This window comes from Prinia subflava, chromosome 8 (genome assembly GCF_021018805.1).
Source record: "Prinia subflava isolate CZ2003 ecotype Zambia chromosome 8, Cam_Psub_1.2, whole genome shotgun sequence".
Lineage (NCBI taxonomy): Eukaryota > Metazoa > Chordata > Aves > Passeriformes > Cisticolidae > Prinia > Prinia subflava.
Genome location: NC_086254.1, coordinates 8,625,081 through 8,640,289, shown reverse-complemented (window position 1 = coordinate 8,640,289; position 15,209 = coordinate 8,625,081). Strand labels below are relative to the sequence as shown.

The window sequence follows — 15,209 nt, the reverse complement described above, 5'->3', positions numbered from 1 at the left end:
GAGATTACACAACCCAGCCAAGATTTCCTCTTTTGGAAATGGGGAATAGCAAAAGATCCATGTATGAAGATTAGCAGTAACTATTCATAAAAAAATTGAGGCATAAGTAAATACTATACAGGCACTCAGATTCCCCCACAGTTACTTCTAGCTACTTTGGAACAAGCACTAGTTGTTATCAAATACAGAAAAGATAACAGCAATTTAATTTTCTCTCACCTTCTTAGCATACAAAACAATCTTCTGGACTTGTCCTGTTTCAGCAAAACACTGGATGACCTTGTTTGGAACGTTGGCTCTCAGATAGACACTAAGTGCTAGTGTAGGATCTACAGATTTCACGAGGTCTCCCAGCTCCTCCGAGCACTCCAGCTGTTCAGAAACACAAATGCAGTCAGCCCACCTGACAGTGCTGAAATCACAACCACCCCTTTCCTCATTTATCTTCATTTTGGACTCCTCCTTAAAAAATTAAGGCCCAGCTTGATAGCCTGAGCTGACTCTCGCAGCAGTGATCCAGTGGGCTCAGCTCCTCATGCTGTTCTACACCAGCCAAAGGAATTTTCAGAGCCAGAAAGAGCTGAGTGACACACTGCATTAGCATGTTTCTGCAACTAATTACAGAGCTGTAACCCCAGCTCCAAGCACTTGCAGTCAGTATCCAAAGGAGTGGTTTGGCAAAGCCCAGCAGCAGCTCAGAGCTTTCCACGCCCTGCACATCCTGCTGTGATTTTAGATGTAGAATGAGTGAGAATTTGATCAATTCTGTTGCAGTAACTTGAGTCATAGTGACACGTAGAGTGAGAACCCATTGCTCAGCTATTTGCTGTCACTGCTGAGCTCTCCTGGGAAGGGGGGAGCTGTCAGGCAGTGCTGTTCCTTCCCCCCACAGCTCTGAATGTACCAACCCCAAACTTACCTTATCTTCTTTTAACCATTTTTCCAGGAGCTGCTTGCGGCCCTGCTGGAGCACTGGTCTGCAGAGCTCCAGTGACTCATACTTGTTCAGCTGCCCTTGGTCCAGCAGAATGCCAAAATACTGCAGGAGAGGGGAAGTCTGCCCTGGCTGGGCTGGAACACTCTGGAACCGGCGTATGGTGTCTGGAGTACGCAGGATTCCCTGCCAGAGAGAGACACAGAGATCCACTTCAATTTTCTTTCCTGCTGTTGTGGCTTGGCAAGAGTTTCTCCAGGAAGCTGGAGGTAATGTCACTGTGGCTGTCACAAGCATTTCTGTTTTGCCAGCCCAGAATGTCAGGAGCAATATGGCTGAACATCAGCTTAGGCACTGAGCTTTGACAGAAAATGTGCTATAATAGCTCATTAAATTTATTTCAGTAGCAATGCAGATTTAAGTTCAGAATTAGGACACCCTTGGCCTTGCAGCAAGTTCCTCTCATCTGAATTTAGTCTGAGTCTGGGTTTTTTAATTCTATTTCCAGGTGCAGCCTCAGCTAGAGGTTGTCTTTTCACAGACACTTTTTTGCATCACTGGAGAAGCAAAGGTAAGTACCAGAAATATTATGAATCATAGCCATTACTTCATCATTTATTCCTCCCCTCCTCTGTGGGCTTTACAAACTCTAAGATCATCCAGCTTGCAATCAGTGTCAGCACCCAAGATACCTCTGAAGCACCCAAGTACTACCTTAGGACAAGAATAACAATAAGATTGTGCCCTTGCCACTTAAAAAATTCACTGAGCTTTCCTGAAGCAAGAAGCTGAAGCCAGTGGAGTTCAGTGCTGTTGTGAACACTTCACCTTTGGGGCATTAGCTGCCACTTTTGCTGCCTCTGAATAGTTCCCTTGTGCAAAGAGTGCGTTGAACTTCCTGGCAAAGAGCTCCTCGGCCCCCGCCAGGTTGTTGCGGACAGCCATCCGTAAAGCCAGGTCAGGATTCTGCAGCACATTTGTGATGTAGGGAATGATGTTCTCCTCTTCCACACACACTGAGAGCACCTGAAAAAACCACCAGGGGAAACTCCAGTTAGTCCAAACATCAAAAGTGAGCCAAAGGCGAAGCTAACTCTAAGAGAAAAGCTATGGTAGTCATGGAAATTTTTCATCCCTTGATAACTCATACTTGTCACTTTATTAAAGAGACCTCTGGTTAGAAAGAACCAATGTCATCCATTGTCTGCATCAAAGCAGGCAATTAATAGTTTAATTGAGGTATTTGCAGAGGTAGAAACACAGGGATACAGTGGATCTTGCAGGGATACAGGGATCTTTCTGAAACCCCTACTCAGTGTCTTAAGTAATCAATCCTAGAGGATACCAGGAACAAGTTTTCTGCTCTGTATTCCCCATGCTCAACAAGCAACACCACCCAAAATCAATCTGGGCTAAAGACATGGCTGTACCATGTTAGTAACTTGTTAGAAGTAGTTAGGTTAGATTTGTTGGAAACAGAACAGGTTTAAATTGGGGCTCACAATCAGACCTCACACGTTCTGAGCAGAATTCAAAGTTAACATTTCTAGAAGCTTCTAGACATAGCTATGAACCCTGCAGTGCATCATGAAGAGCCAGAGGGATTAGCTAAAGAAGTGGTTTCCAGGCTGATTTCCTTACTTGACCCTTCCTGTTGACTCCAATAATTCCAGCCGTGGCTTCGTGCTGTGCAGTAACAAAAATGGTCTCTCCACTGATCCTGTTCATGTAGATACAGGTGCCAGTCTCCAGGTCGTACAGGTGGATGTAGCCATACTTTGTTATAAGGAACACCACATCGTGCTTGTCACTGATCTGCAGAACAGAAATAGATTACTCAAATTTGGCACTGGATAAATGAGTTGGTGCTTTTGAGACTCAGCGAACAGCTGGGCCATTTCAGGACAGCCACAAGTGCTGTTTTATTTTTACTTGAGTATTATCACAGCAGAATGATGTTTGAAGAGCTTGAAAGGCAGTTAAAATAGATGGATATTTCTCCCATAAATAAGAACATGCTGCTTTTGAATGCTGCCTGCCTCCACCTTTACTTTACCACTACTGAAGCAGGAGCAGCAGTCACACCAGTCACACCAGTTTAAGGCCAACCCTCAGGTCCACATTAACCAGGTGGCTCCCAGTGCCCTGCTGCTGTCACATCCACCAAGAGGAGCTGCAGACCTGTTTGCAGCTGTCATACCTGCATAGCAACAGGGAAGTCACTCTGTGCTTCAGGAGGGAAGAAGACATCCACAGCTTTCTTTGGAAAGGGCTGATTCCCAGTGGGTGGTGTGCCAACCTCAATGATATGCAGCTGTGCAAGAGATAAGATTAATTCTTCTGTAATTTATTTAACAATAGATTCAACAATGACATTACAGCAATTCTCTTGCTGCTTAGCCTTAATCCCAAGTTTTTGCAAAGACAAACTAAGTTAATCTTCCTACATATTTTCACTGGCTAAAGGTGTAGCATCTGGTGGTCACGTACCACAGGTGAGGGAAACAGTTCAATATGATCTTTAGCTACCTCTAATTACTTGGAAGTTTCAGGATTCACTTAGGTTACTTTAGATGCACTCTTTTAACTTGGTTCACATTCTACAGAGACAGTTCTAAAGATGTTTCTCTGAATCTGGCACTGGTTTTACTCCGGTATTGCTGTAACTCACATAATTCCAGCATTGGACCTCTATTTAGCCTTGCAACTACTGCTTCATTTTCTTTTTAATTTTCATCTAATAATTTAGAAATTAGTTGAGTCTGATACCAAGGATCAGCATCAAAGAAAGATTACAACAGCTTTTCCCTCAAGCTTAGGCTGTGAAGCTGAGAGTCACATGTTTCAAGCAGCTAATTAGGCTGGTCATGACATGCCACTTAACTTCTCCACTCACAGATTCCTGCTACACCAGGTAGTCCAAGCTCTGCATGCACCATATGTCATATCCAGACTGACACAGTCCTTCACTTTCTTCCTTAAATGCAACTTTTTGCATTAAACCATTTGTTCTCCTGGAAGCAGAGAACCAGGGTGAGTCACTAAAGATTGCAGTATGTTTAGAACCAAGCCTTACCTTACCCCCAGCTTGCCCTCTTACTGCAAAACAGAAGAGAGTGGATTCTTCAGCATTCCCTTCCATCTTGAACTGTGCAAAGCTGGCTGCGTGTCCCTCGATGGGCTGGGACACTTTTCTGTCCACAGAGTACAGCTGCATTGCTCCCACCACACGGTTTTGCTGCACAAAAAAAAGAACAAGTGTCAGGAAAAACAGGCACTGGGACAGTAATTTCATTTAATATTGGTCAATATGCTGCCATTTCAAGCTTCCTCTTACAACAGCATCACTTCAGACTCTTAACTTTGCACTAGTGTTTATAGCATTACAAATCCAATTATATGAATGTGAGATTTTTAGTTACATTTGTTATTTAAGATTGAGACAAGCATTGAGATTTAATAAAACAAACAGATCAGTCCTGTTCCTGTAGAAGGAGACAACAAAACAAGCTCTGGGGTGTGAAAACCTTCCTGGAGGTGAAGTACCTGTGCAGATATTCCAGTCAGCAAGAGCCATTTCTGCTTGGCATCAGTCCTGTAGTTGATGATCTGGCAGCCAGCAAGGCTGGAGTGGCGATCAAACATCTTCACAGGCTGGGACTCCCCCTCCATGCTCCAGTGGTAAACGGCATTATCCGTCACGAGGGCAACGGTGTTCAGAGAGATCCACTTCCAGAAGGTGACATCATCTGTCATGGTGTGAGCCTTCATCTTGCTCTTCATTTCAATGTTAAAGATTTGCAGCGTTTTCCCAGCTAGGAGACACAGCAAAGTTAAGCCACGAGAAAGAGCAGAGGAGCTGCACTAGGACATGAAACCCTGGGGAATTCCTTCAAGAAAAAGCTGCTCTACACTGGCAGACCTTTCACTCTGAACCAGAGCACACTCCTGGGGCTGATTTTACTGATTTGGCACTACTGAGCAATCAAACAGATGTGGAGAACGGGTTGGTAGGAGACAAAAGCTTCAGCCACACACACGGGTGGGAGGATACTTCACGTACATCAAAACCAGGTTACAATCATGCTGAGGCTCTCTGGAGTTGTGAGGGAAGCTATGCCACTGGCATTAAAATGTCCACATCTGTTTTAAGTAATAAAAGGGCACAACATGGAACAGTCAGGTTGGCAGAGGGCTTTTGTAATTCAGGCTAATTAACCAAAACCTTGGGGTTGCACTAATGGGATACACAGCTACTGACTGCAAACCAGACTGACAGGAACTGTGCAAGGGAAGGAATCTAGAGAGCAACACAAGCTCTAGAAGGCAAGAGGAAAAGTTCTCCAAATCACACAGAATGGTGCATACAAACATCCTGAACAGCCACCTGCAGTCATTTCCACCACTTTTTACAACGCAGTGGCCTAAGAAATTATTTCTTCCTGTTGAGAAGGTAAGAAAGGTTCTGACCAGTTCCACTACTTATAGCAGAGAATGATTTAAGCACACACAAGTGTAGCCCAGGAGGAATAGAAAAGATCCCATGAAACTGGATGCAGGCCAGAGAATCTGCCACAGTTACTAACTGTAGCCCAGCTTGAGGAAGTCACAGTGCCACAGGGGCAAGTGCCTGCACCCACCAAGGACTGGTTTAGTCCAAAGCCTTTAGTTCAGCAATTGATGCAAGATGCTGAGTCAGGAGTTCCTCCAGAACTTGGAGAAATCTCTCTACTACAGAGTTACTCAGGCTACAGGCAGCAGTTTGTTTCCACATCTAGTGCAGCTGGAGCTTTAGGGTCAAGGGAGAGGACATTCAGGTATCACATTCCTACATGCTAGGCAGGGTATATTACATGGCAAAATCTAAGACTTGAGTCAAATGGGTCAGTCCTGCTCATAAAAAGCTCAGTACCAAGATCCCAATGATTTAAGGAGAGTTTGGGCTCTTGAGTGGATTAATTTTTGGAATCTTAGGGACTCCCTTCTTTGGGAGGGCATGAAAAAACCTCTGAGTTTTAGGCCTTCAGCTGCTTAAACACCACTGTTCAGCCATGTGCACCATCAATTTGAGCCATTTTATACTGCTTTTTCTTGTCATAAGACACAACAGGTACTAGGTACAGTCAATTGAAGTTAACTCACCATCTGCACACACAAGAAAGCATTAAAGTTGTGACAAAACAGTAGCACAGTATTAAAGTCAAAGTTAGGTAACATTGGATACACACAAATCTTTCCATTAGCAATACATGCATTTCTAGAATGACTGCACTTAAAGCTTTTTGGGCCTCTGAGGGGAAGAGATGGACACTTCTGGAGACTCCAAAGGAATGCTTGTTCTCTGTAATATCAGAGATACCAAGCTGGCTGACCTTGTACTTCCTTCACTACACAAGTCTTCCCTGCATAGTTTTACTCCTCTTATCACTGCTGATACAATAAATATGCACTGCTCTCTTTCAGCAAGGCCAAACTAAGGCCTTCAGGAATATTTATCCCTCCTTCCCAGCCCCAGCTTTCCTGTCCCTAAGGAAAGGTTTATACTCTCAGATGAGGTCTCATTTCCCTCTAACATGATTCCTTAAAGCCCACACTTGGCTTCCAGCTCTCCCTGCTCAGAAGCTGCAAGCATTTGGACTGAAGGAAAAACCTCATCCTAATGATCAGCAGAATGGCAGGAAGCCTCAGCTGAAGCTCCCTGCCCAGCTGCCTCCAGAAGAACTGAAAATGCATTCAACTTAAGCTCCCATTAAGCTGTGCAAAATTGCTACAGGATCCTCCCACATAAAGTACCTGGGAGACCTCAGTCACTCAAACTAGCTCTACAGAAAGCTCTCCATCCACTTCCAAGAGCCCTTTATCAGGATTTCCTACCTTTCAATGCAATGACTTTACTGGCAGGGTTCATGATAGCACTGTCAGCTGAAATTGGTCTTCGGATTGGGTTGCTGGCGTCGTTCATGTCGATGATCACCACTTGAGCCTGCTCTCCCACCTTCTCTCTGATGCAGATGAATTTGTCCGACTCCATCGTCAGAGTGCTGAACCCGATGTTTGCTGGGTTGATGCCCAGATTTTGGAGCTGGAAGAGAAAAAAAATAAAGGTTTAACGTTAAGTTATTACCTTGGTATAGCTACAAACAGCTTGTGTGAATGTCACAGGAAATATCAGACTTTGCCTTTTTTTTGTGACAGAACAGCCATGCTGCCCCAAACCTGCACGACACACGGTGTTGCACAATTTCAGCTAAGCCCAGCAGGTTCCTGGAGAAGCATTCAAGCACTTGGTGTCTTGTCTTCAAGGTCCATTTACAACTTAACCATTAAGAACTCAATCTTTGAGCCCCCTCACATGGTTTAAAGCACACTGAACTTGCCATACTGGCCTTGCAGCTTCAGCTTTCCCCTCCCCAGCTTTCCTCCCTGAACTCATCCACTGGATTTGACAGCTATCACTATTTCAAGCTTAACATCACACGTGAGGCGTCTGAGCTTTATCTTTATCCTTGTGGAGCTAAAAAAAGCTGCCTGTCTAGCAATTAGCCCAGGCCTGTCTCGCAGCAGGAGGCAGAGCAGGACACTACTGAAACCAGCAATGGCTCAGCCATGGCCCTGCTCAACACAGGAGTTATCAATAAACCAATAAAAATTCCTCCTCTGAGTCTGCTGCCCTAAGCCTTTCAATACCTTTAAATTATGCTCCTTGTACAGCTTGCAACAAAACAGTTTAGTTAACAGCACTTTTGTAAAGCTGCTGTATGAGGAGGATGTCAGTAGGGGAACCAAGTTTATCACATTTTTAACAGTGAAAATGCAGTTATGGTCAGCTCATGGTCGTATCACAGATATCCAGCTTGTCCACACCTTAAGAACTCCAGTTTTCTACTATTAGAAGAACTATCACCCCTAATATTCTGATATTTTTCTTTCTGGAAGACCTTCAAGCCCAAGATGCCCCAAGAAGGGCAAGACCTTCAAAGTCATTTTAGGATGATTGTGCTGGTTTTGGAGCACTCAGCTCTTATCTGCTGTGCTCTGCACCAGCTCCAAGGAGGCCATGCCCCAGCTGCTCTGCTCCTGCCTGTTTGCAGTTCCTGATAAAGAGGGTTTTACTCCACTTCCCCTTTGCCCAGGCTCTCCACAGCACATGTGAGGAACAAGTAACATCTGAGCTGTGGCACAGCAAGTTAACAGAACAAGCTTCACAAAAGTCACTTGGATGGATGCACTAGATTACACGGAGAACATGTTGACAATAAAGCCAGGAAACTTTCAGGTGACAGCATTTGACAGCTATTAAAATAAATAAAAATCAAACCCTAACTCCTTGACAGGTCAGAATTCTTTTACTCAGATTTAAGCGAGTATTTGAGGTCCAGAATCCCAGAACCTGGCCACACATTCTCCAGCCACTTAGAAGATTTTAGATTCAAGCTCAAAAGTCCCTTTCACAGTTTGAGCAGTGTCCTCTAGACCTGGCTCTCTGGCACTGGATGTGAGCTAGGCAGGGTTAAACCCAACCCAATCACACCCCTGCAGGGAGGGAAGGTTGGAAGATGTGGGAGTTTGATCTGGTAGAGCTGGAGTGACTTACTGGGATGTGGCATTTCCCTTTGCTAGGGCTGCAGGCTTAACAAGTGCCAAATCATTTATCAAGCACTAAATTTCCTCGTTAATTTGGTAGAGGGGACAGCTGCAGAGAGCCAGGCACTCTGCCTGGCAATAACTCAGCACTACACCCAAAGGTTGTCGACAGAAGAAATCGGAACAGCAAGTCCAAGCAGATGGCAGGACCTCTTAGGGAGGTCTAGACAAAACCACCACAAAGGTGCTTGGATCTTGCAAGACAGATTTACCTTAATCACCAGCAAACTGCCATCTGCTAATGCCAGCTCTGATGGGAGACTTTTTACATTTCTGTTATCAAAGGCGAGGTATTTCTTTGCAAAGATTTAGAAGATTGGCACAGCTCTGAAGAAAGCCTGGAGAAGTTTTGTGATGGAGGTGCAACCATCAGCAAGGTCTCCAAGTACACAAACTCCTCCTGCCAACATTTCATCTTCCATCTCAATAAACCAAATGTATGAACCACATCTGCTTCAAGGCTCAGGAAGTTGACTCTGACAGTGACAATCTCTGTGTTTGGTTACACAAGAGTGTCACCAGCCAAGAGTGGCACGTCCTTGCCCAGCTGGTAAAGCCAACAGTGAATTTCTTGGCTGCACAGAACTCCTGAGCAGAGATCACTCCCTGGAATATAGGTTGTTATCCTGCCCAGACAGGCTGAAGTTCAGGTGAGTGAGGCAGGCATGTTTATAAAGCTAAGCAAAGCAAACAGAGATGAAGATTACTGTCAGGAAACACGACAGCAAATATTTCTTTGAAGGCGTTTATTCTGAAAATTTCAATACTACTCCATGTACAGACTCAGGAGTTGAATTACAAAAGGAGTACAGGGGTTTTTTGGCAGATTTTCTAGCTCTTCTTCTCTTTACTGCAAAGGGAAAAACCTCCAAATATTTAATGTTGCACTTCGGTCCACTACATTTTACTGATTCATAAACAAAAACAAAAAATCCCCCCAAAAACCAAACAACAAAAAAAAGGAGGAATTTAGACATTGCTACATTTTACTACAAACCCCACTTCCTTGGCTTTCAAGAAGATACGAAAGCAGAACTTGCTAACAGTGCTTGGGCAACTGATGTACAGTTGGGAGTTATTTTACACCACCATTTGTTGGAAAGATCAGTCACACCAGACTCCTGTTAGGAATAAAGTGTTCTGTGAAATAGCTGCTCCAGTAGAGTGGAACCATGAAACAGATTGTCGGGGACAGCAGCAACTCCTGTGTTCAGCAGAGATGTCGCCCCAAAGGACTCATCTCACCCAAGATCAGACACTTCAGTCACTTGCAGGCTCTGCTGAACCATGGAATTCTGTGATGGCAGGATTTATCTGAGCAGCACCGAGATGTGAGTCATTGTAACGTAGTAAGGCAATGTCTGATTACCAGAATTATTTTTTCACTGGAAGATAATTCGAGTGTGTTCTTGGTAACTTAGCCAGAGAGGTTGTCACATGTATGGGACATCAAACTGAAGGGTAAAACTGCTGACAGGAGTCTCTTTGTTGACCCCTTCCTGTAATGTTCCCTTTCTTGTGACAGTCTGCTTAGCTGTCAGATAATTTCTCCTTGGCTACGAGGAAGGGCACGGAAATGCTGAGCACACATTTCACCTCGACTCTCACACTCAACAGGATATAACCACTGCTCTTGTGGCCACAAGCAGCTGCTCAGCCCCTGCCCAGACACTCCTTATCTACATGCTGCTAGAAATCAAAGAGCTGTAAAACGCCACTAAACTGGAAAATTCTCTTTTTTTTTAGAGAAGCGCTTCAGTGTGCAAAAAATCATTAGCTCTGTCCCAGGCCATGCTCTCCTAGGCTTTGATTGACCAAGGCAGACACTGGGCTGCACTTCAGCTGCTCTTTTAATTCCATACATGACAATTCAGAAAAGCAAACTTAAGTCACACAAACCCATTTGTGTTTGTGGTGCTCTCTCAGTTACTGCCTGCACTTCTGAGAGTCCCACAGCCAGTCCAAGGCAAAATACTTCACATTTACCAGTGCAAGGTAAGAGTTTCAGCTTGTGACAGCCTAGGAAGTCGTGTTTTCAACAGATAAGGGACCTCTCTAACATTCAAGAGCTCTCCTATTTCTATATCCTTCCTATTTTCTGCCTCACCCTCAGCAGGCTGAGGTACCACCCGCTCTCAGCAGCCACAGACACGGTGTGGGACTGCTTCAGTTCCACCACTGAGGCTGGACCTGCTGAAACTGGAGTGCAGAACCACTGAATCCCATTCCTTATCTTTGGCTGAGGCTCCAATCCCAGCAGGAAGCACCAAATCAGCACAGCCAAGGCAGGCAGGGCCCTGCACCTCAGTGCCTGCTGAGAGGGACATGCCTAGAACAGCTCATAAACTGCTTAACTAATTGCTCCTATCCAATTAGTTGACACACACACACAATCTCTCTCTCCATAAGACATTGCAATTCTCTGTTATGTATTTTCCCTCTGTAGGAATACTCTAAACTCGCTTTAGGAATTTGGATCCACTAAGAAGCAGAGAGCAAGAATCCCACCGAAACAGCATTAGGCACAAGAGTCCTCTAATTCCTGACTGTGTTATTAACAGAGGATGTAACTGCTCCAAACTAATGCTGTTACAGCAGAGATTTCATGTTTTAGGCTGTATTAAACTCACTGTCAGCACAATACACGGAAGCATTTTGCTGTTTGTCATTTTTAGAGCAAAGTATTGAATTTATATGTTTTATTCTATGATGCCTTGGCTGTCCTGTTTTATTCTGTGGCACAGCTGTGATTCCAAGAGCCATCCAAGCACCACCACAGCAGAACAGCACAGCTGCCATTCAGGTTTGCTCCATCAATGAACAATAGATACAAACCCCCTTTTCCTAGTGTTAAAAAAGCAGTTCTGTCTGGGTATCAAGTGCACAGCCTCAGCTGGCAGTTTTTTCTACATTGTCTTACAAAAATATTTAGATTCAGAAGAGTATTTATTAATGCCTTAACTCAGTAGAGCAGTGGGCCTGGTCCAAGTTCAATGTTTATTTCAGGGTAGTGTGGTTAAATTAACTGGCAATCACAGTTCATCACCCGCTAATTAGTCTGGTTCCTTCTCACTCATCAAGAACTTGTCATCTTAGAAAAGCTCCCCTGACCCACCACAGTAAGCAGCTGTTTTACTTTCACCCTCAAACACAAACAGACACATTTTAGGAGTCCCTGAAGCCTGGATAGGAGCAACCAGATTTGCAATCATCCCACACACTGAACTCTGATCTCCCACTACATGCACAGTGGATTGTTTCCCCATAGTTACTTTGGAAGGGAAAAAAACAACAAAGAAGTAGCTACATAAAGTTTTATAACATGAATTTTGATAACACAGGAATGGGGTTCCTCCCTGAAAATTCCCAAGGGAAGTTTCTGCACGGGCTGTTGTTGATGTTCTCTGGAGGAAAAGCAGGGATGTGCACAGACACCACACAGATAACACAGCCTGCACACCTGGGGCTGCTGAGACAAACAAATCCTGAAACCCGACAACACTTTTTGGTTTTACACTCCCCAGAAAGCTCCCTCCTCCCCAGCAAGGTAACCACTGGTCCAAAGAACACCTTTAGCTGCAGTCTGGGGTACAAAGCACTGTGCCCCCAAGAGATGAGGCACTCAGGAGCAAAGTTTCTGGTTCTTTTCCCTTTTCATTCCCAAATCACACAGCCAAGACGCCAACAGGTAATGGACTGCCTTGAAGCTGAACGCCAGGACAAGCTTTGTACTTTTTAACCTCTAATAATGAACCTGTGGAGAACTAGGATCACACTGTGTGTATTGACTGATTTCAGTAATAGCTTATAAGAATTTTCTCATTCACATCCATCCCCTGCTTTTTATGGCTAAGGCTGCAGCTGGGTACCTCACCTTTCATTAAGCATCACTACAAACCTGCAAGTGTTGCACAACACCTGCACAACAAGATTCCTAGACAATGTGGGTCAGGTACAGTTCAAGAAATTGTATTATTGAATCCATGAGGATTTCCTAGGAGCAGCCTGGATAGCAAAAGCATTGCAATATCAGTGTTTCTGCTCTCAAAATTTGAGTCAGGAACTTCAGCAGAAAAGCAATTAACTCCTAGAATCCGGATTCCTCTGAAAATTTTTCAATGAAATGAAAGGAGGAAGTTCAGTAGCATTAAGGGTAAGAGCCACGTGCACCCAGGCTCAGAGGGGTGCACACCCATCAGCTCCTGTGTGCAGCTGTAAAAGATACTGGTTCAGCCAGTGCTCCACACTGAATAGGTACAGGCAGAAAAAATGCAAATTCAACCCCAAATAAACAGACAAAGCAGGCTGGAGGCAGAACACTCCTGTTCCACCGTAGTGCTGGCCTGAAGTTCCCAGCACTTGTGGTGTGAAGCAGATGAGTTTCATTATGTAACAGTACTCATGTCATTAGAGACCTGCCAGTGGGTCACATGCGAGGTTTGGGGCTTAAATAATGCATCAGAGGTGCACTGCCACCATGCTTTATTAAAAGCTGGGCTGCCCAGAGATGAGTTTCACCTGAGGGCACAAAACCTCCTCAGGACCTGGTTCTGGGCTTTGCCACCACCAGGACAAGGCACCTTGGAGGTGAAGCTTTGGCCAACTCCCGAGATTCTCCTCTCAGTGCTGCTGACCACAGGGACACCTAAACTATGAATCCTGGCCTGCCTTTAAACTGATTTTGGAGTAAAACCATTCAGTGCTCAGCTGCCCACCTAAACAACCGCCAAAGCAGCATTTCTTTGGTCACTATGAACAGCTGCAAACCTCAAACAACTATTCTGCAATGGTTCTTTTAACAAGGTGCCTAGAAATTAATTGCTTTCTATTTAAGTTAGAGGGAAAAAAGTCACTGTAAATCATCACTACATGAGTGCCCACCACAGCCCCAGACTAAACACAGACACTGGCACCACAGGGCAGCAAAAGCCCTTGGCCAGGTGTGCCAGTGTAGCTTTTACTAGACAAACTCTCCTCAAAAAACCACGCTCCTCAGCAGTGAAACCGAGCTTAATAACAGCGTGGCTCGCAGCACTTCGCCCTTCAGCCCTGTCAGATAGGAAGTGCCCATTGCACAACTGGATCATCGCTTCCAGAGCCCGCCCTGCGCTCCGGCTGCACCCACAGCTCCGGGAAGGCAACCCCGCGTTCACAGCCCGCCCGGGATGCGCCACCAGCGCCTCCAGGAAGCCACCTCAGAGAAATTAAAGGCCGTCACTCGGAAATAAACTATCCGCATGTGGTTCTGGTGCAATGAGAGCTGGGGTTGGGGAGAGGCCAGCGGACAGCAGAGCTGGCACCTGGGCACCTGCACTGCCACAGCTGCACTGCAGGGAGCCGCAGCAGCTCCCACATTTCACTGCGATGCGTGATTTTTCTTCCAGAAGATGACATTACAAGCGGGAACACCGGCAAAGCGCTGTAGTCTGTCCTCAGAACTACTGAGGCTTTAACACCATTCAAATAAATAAAATTAAGCGGCACACGGACACAGCTCGGCCACCTGCCCAGCTCACCCCCCGTGCTTTGCAGACCCCGCGCTGGGCCGGGATTTCCCCCTCAGGGAAGAGCAGAGGAACCCGCGCCCCGCCGGCCCGGCCCGCACCGCCCGGGCACGGCGCCAGCCTCGCCCACCCCGCCGGGGCACGGCCCGCGGGGCACCGGCAAGGGCGGCATGCCCGGCCCGGCCCCTCCCGGGAGCTGCCCTTTGGGAAGCGCTCCCCGAGCCGCGCACCGGCGGGGCGAACAGCCCGCCGAGCGCGCCCGGCCGCCGCACGGCCCTCACGGAGGCACCGCGGGCAGGCCCGGCGCGGCTCCCCCGGCACCGTCCCCGGGCGGCTCCCCCGGCGGAGCGAAGCAGCGGCCCGCCCGCCCCCGCGCCCACCTGGAGGTGCTCCTGGAAGCGGATGGGCAGGATCTGGGCCATGTTGGCGGCGGGGCGCTCCGGGCCGGGCCGGGCTCAGCGGTGCGGGCGGAGCGGAGCCGCGATGGCGGAGCGGGGCCGTGCGGAAGCTGCCCCCGCCGGCGGAAGGATACCGCCGCGGAAGGATACCCGCACCTGCCGCCGGCCGCCCGGCCGCGCGGAGGGATCCCGGCGAGCCGCGCCAATGGGAGCGGCGGGTGTGATGCGCCGCCGGAAGGGACTATTTGGGGACGCATCACTCCCTCCCTCCCCTCCCCGGCCTTTTTTTTTTGCCACATCATGCGACCGGGGGGCCGCGGCGTCACTTCCGCCCCGCGCGCGCGCGGCCGTGTGGGGCGGCGCGGCCGGGCAAGGTGACACCGGGGGACACTGTGGGGACACCGCGGGGGACACCGGGGAGACACCGCGGGACACTGTGGGGACACCGGGGGAGCCCCTGGAGCACCCGTCCCCGGGCTGTCCCTGTCACTGGGATGTGAGGGATCTCCTCCCCCCCCTTGGGGACACTGAGGGGACAGGGGTGTCCCTGTCAGCAGGATGCGATGGATCCCACCCCCTCTCCCAGGGTGGTGCCGTGGGGATGTGATGGATCCACACCCCCGGAGGTGACACCGAGGGGACAAGGGTGTCCCTGTCACCGGGATTTGCTGGATTCCCCATCCCGAGCTGGCCCTGTCACCAGGATCTGCTGCATTCCTGTCCCCTCGC

At 47.4% G+C, this 15,209-nt stretch overlaps 1 protein-coding gene across 2 annotated transcripts in view; it reads right to left on the bottom strand.

The window, feature by feature from the left end:
- CLTC (clathrin heavy chain) overlaps positions 1 to 14,626 on the bottom strand; it is a 29,536-nt gene extending 14,910 nt beyond the window's left edge. Inside the window, exons 1-9 of one of the 2 annotated variants that reach the window (XM_063402813.1) lie at positions 14,463 to 14,626; positions 6,809 to 7,016; positions 4,481 to 4,749; positions 4,011 to 4,172; positions 3,135 to 3,248; positions 2,576 to 2,749; positions 1,763 to 1,960; positions 920 to 1,120; positions 220 to 372 (exon numbers count right to left, since the gene is read on the bottom strand). In XM_063402813.1, the coding sequence (XP_063258883.1) occupies positions 220 to 372; positions 920 to 1,120; positions 1,763 to 1,960; positions 2,576 to 2,749; positions 3,135 to 3,248; positions 4,011 to 4,172; positions 4,481 to 4,749; positions 6,809 to 7,016; positions 14,463 to 14,504 (1,521 nt within the window). In that variant the 5' untranslated portion in view covers positions 14,505 to 14,626. The remainder of the gene's footprint in view (positions 1 to 219; positions 373 to 919; positions 1,121 to 1,762; positions 1,961 to 2,575; positions 2,750 to 3,134; positions 3,249 to 4,010; positions 4,173 to 4,480; positions 4,750 to 6,808; positions 7,017 to 14,462) is intronic. The other variant, XM_063402814.1, reaches the window with a different exon arrangement.
- Between the last annotated feature and the right edge of the window lie 583 nt (positions 14,627 to 15,209).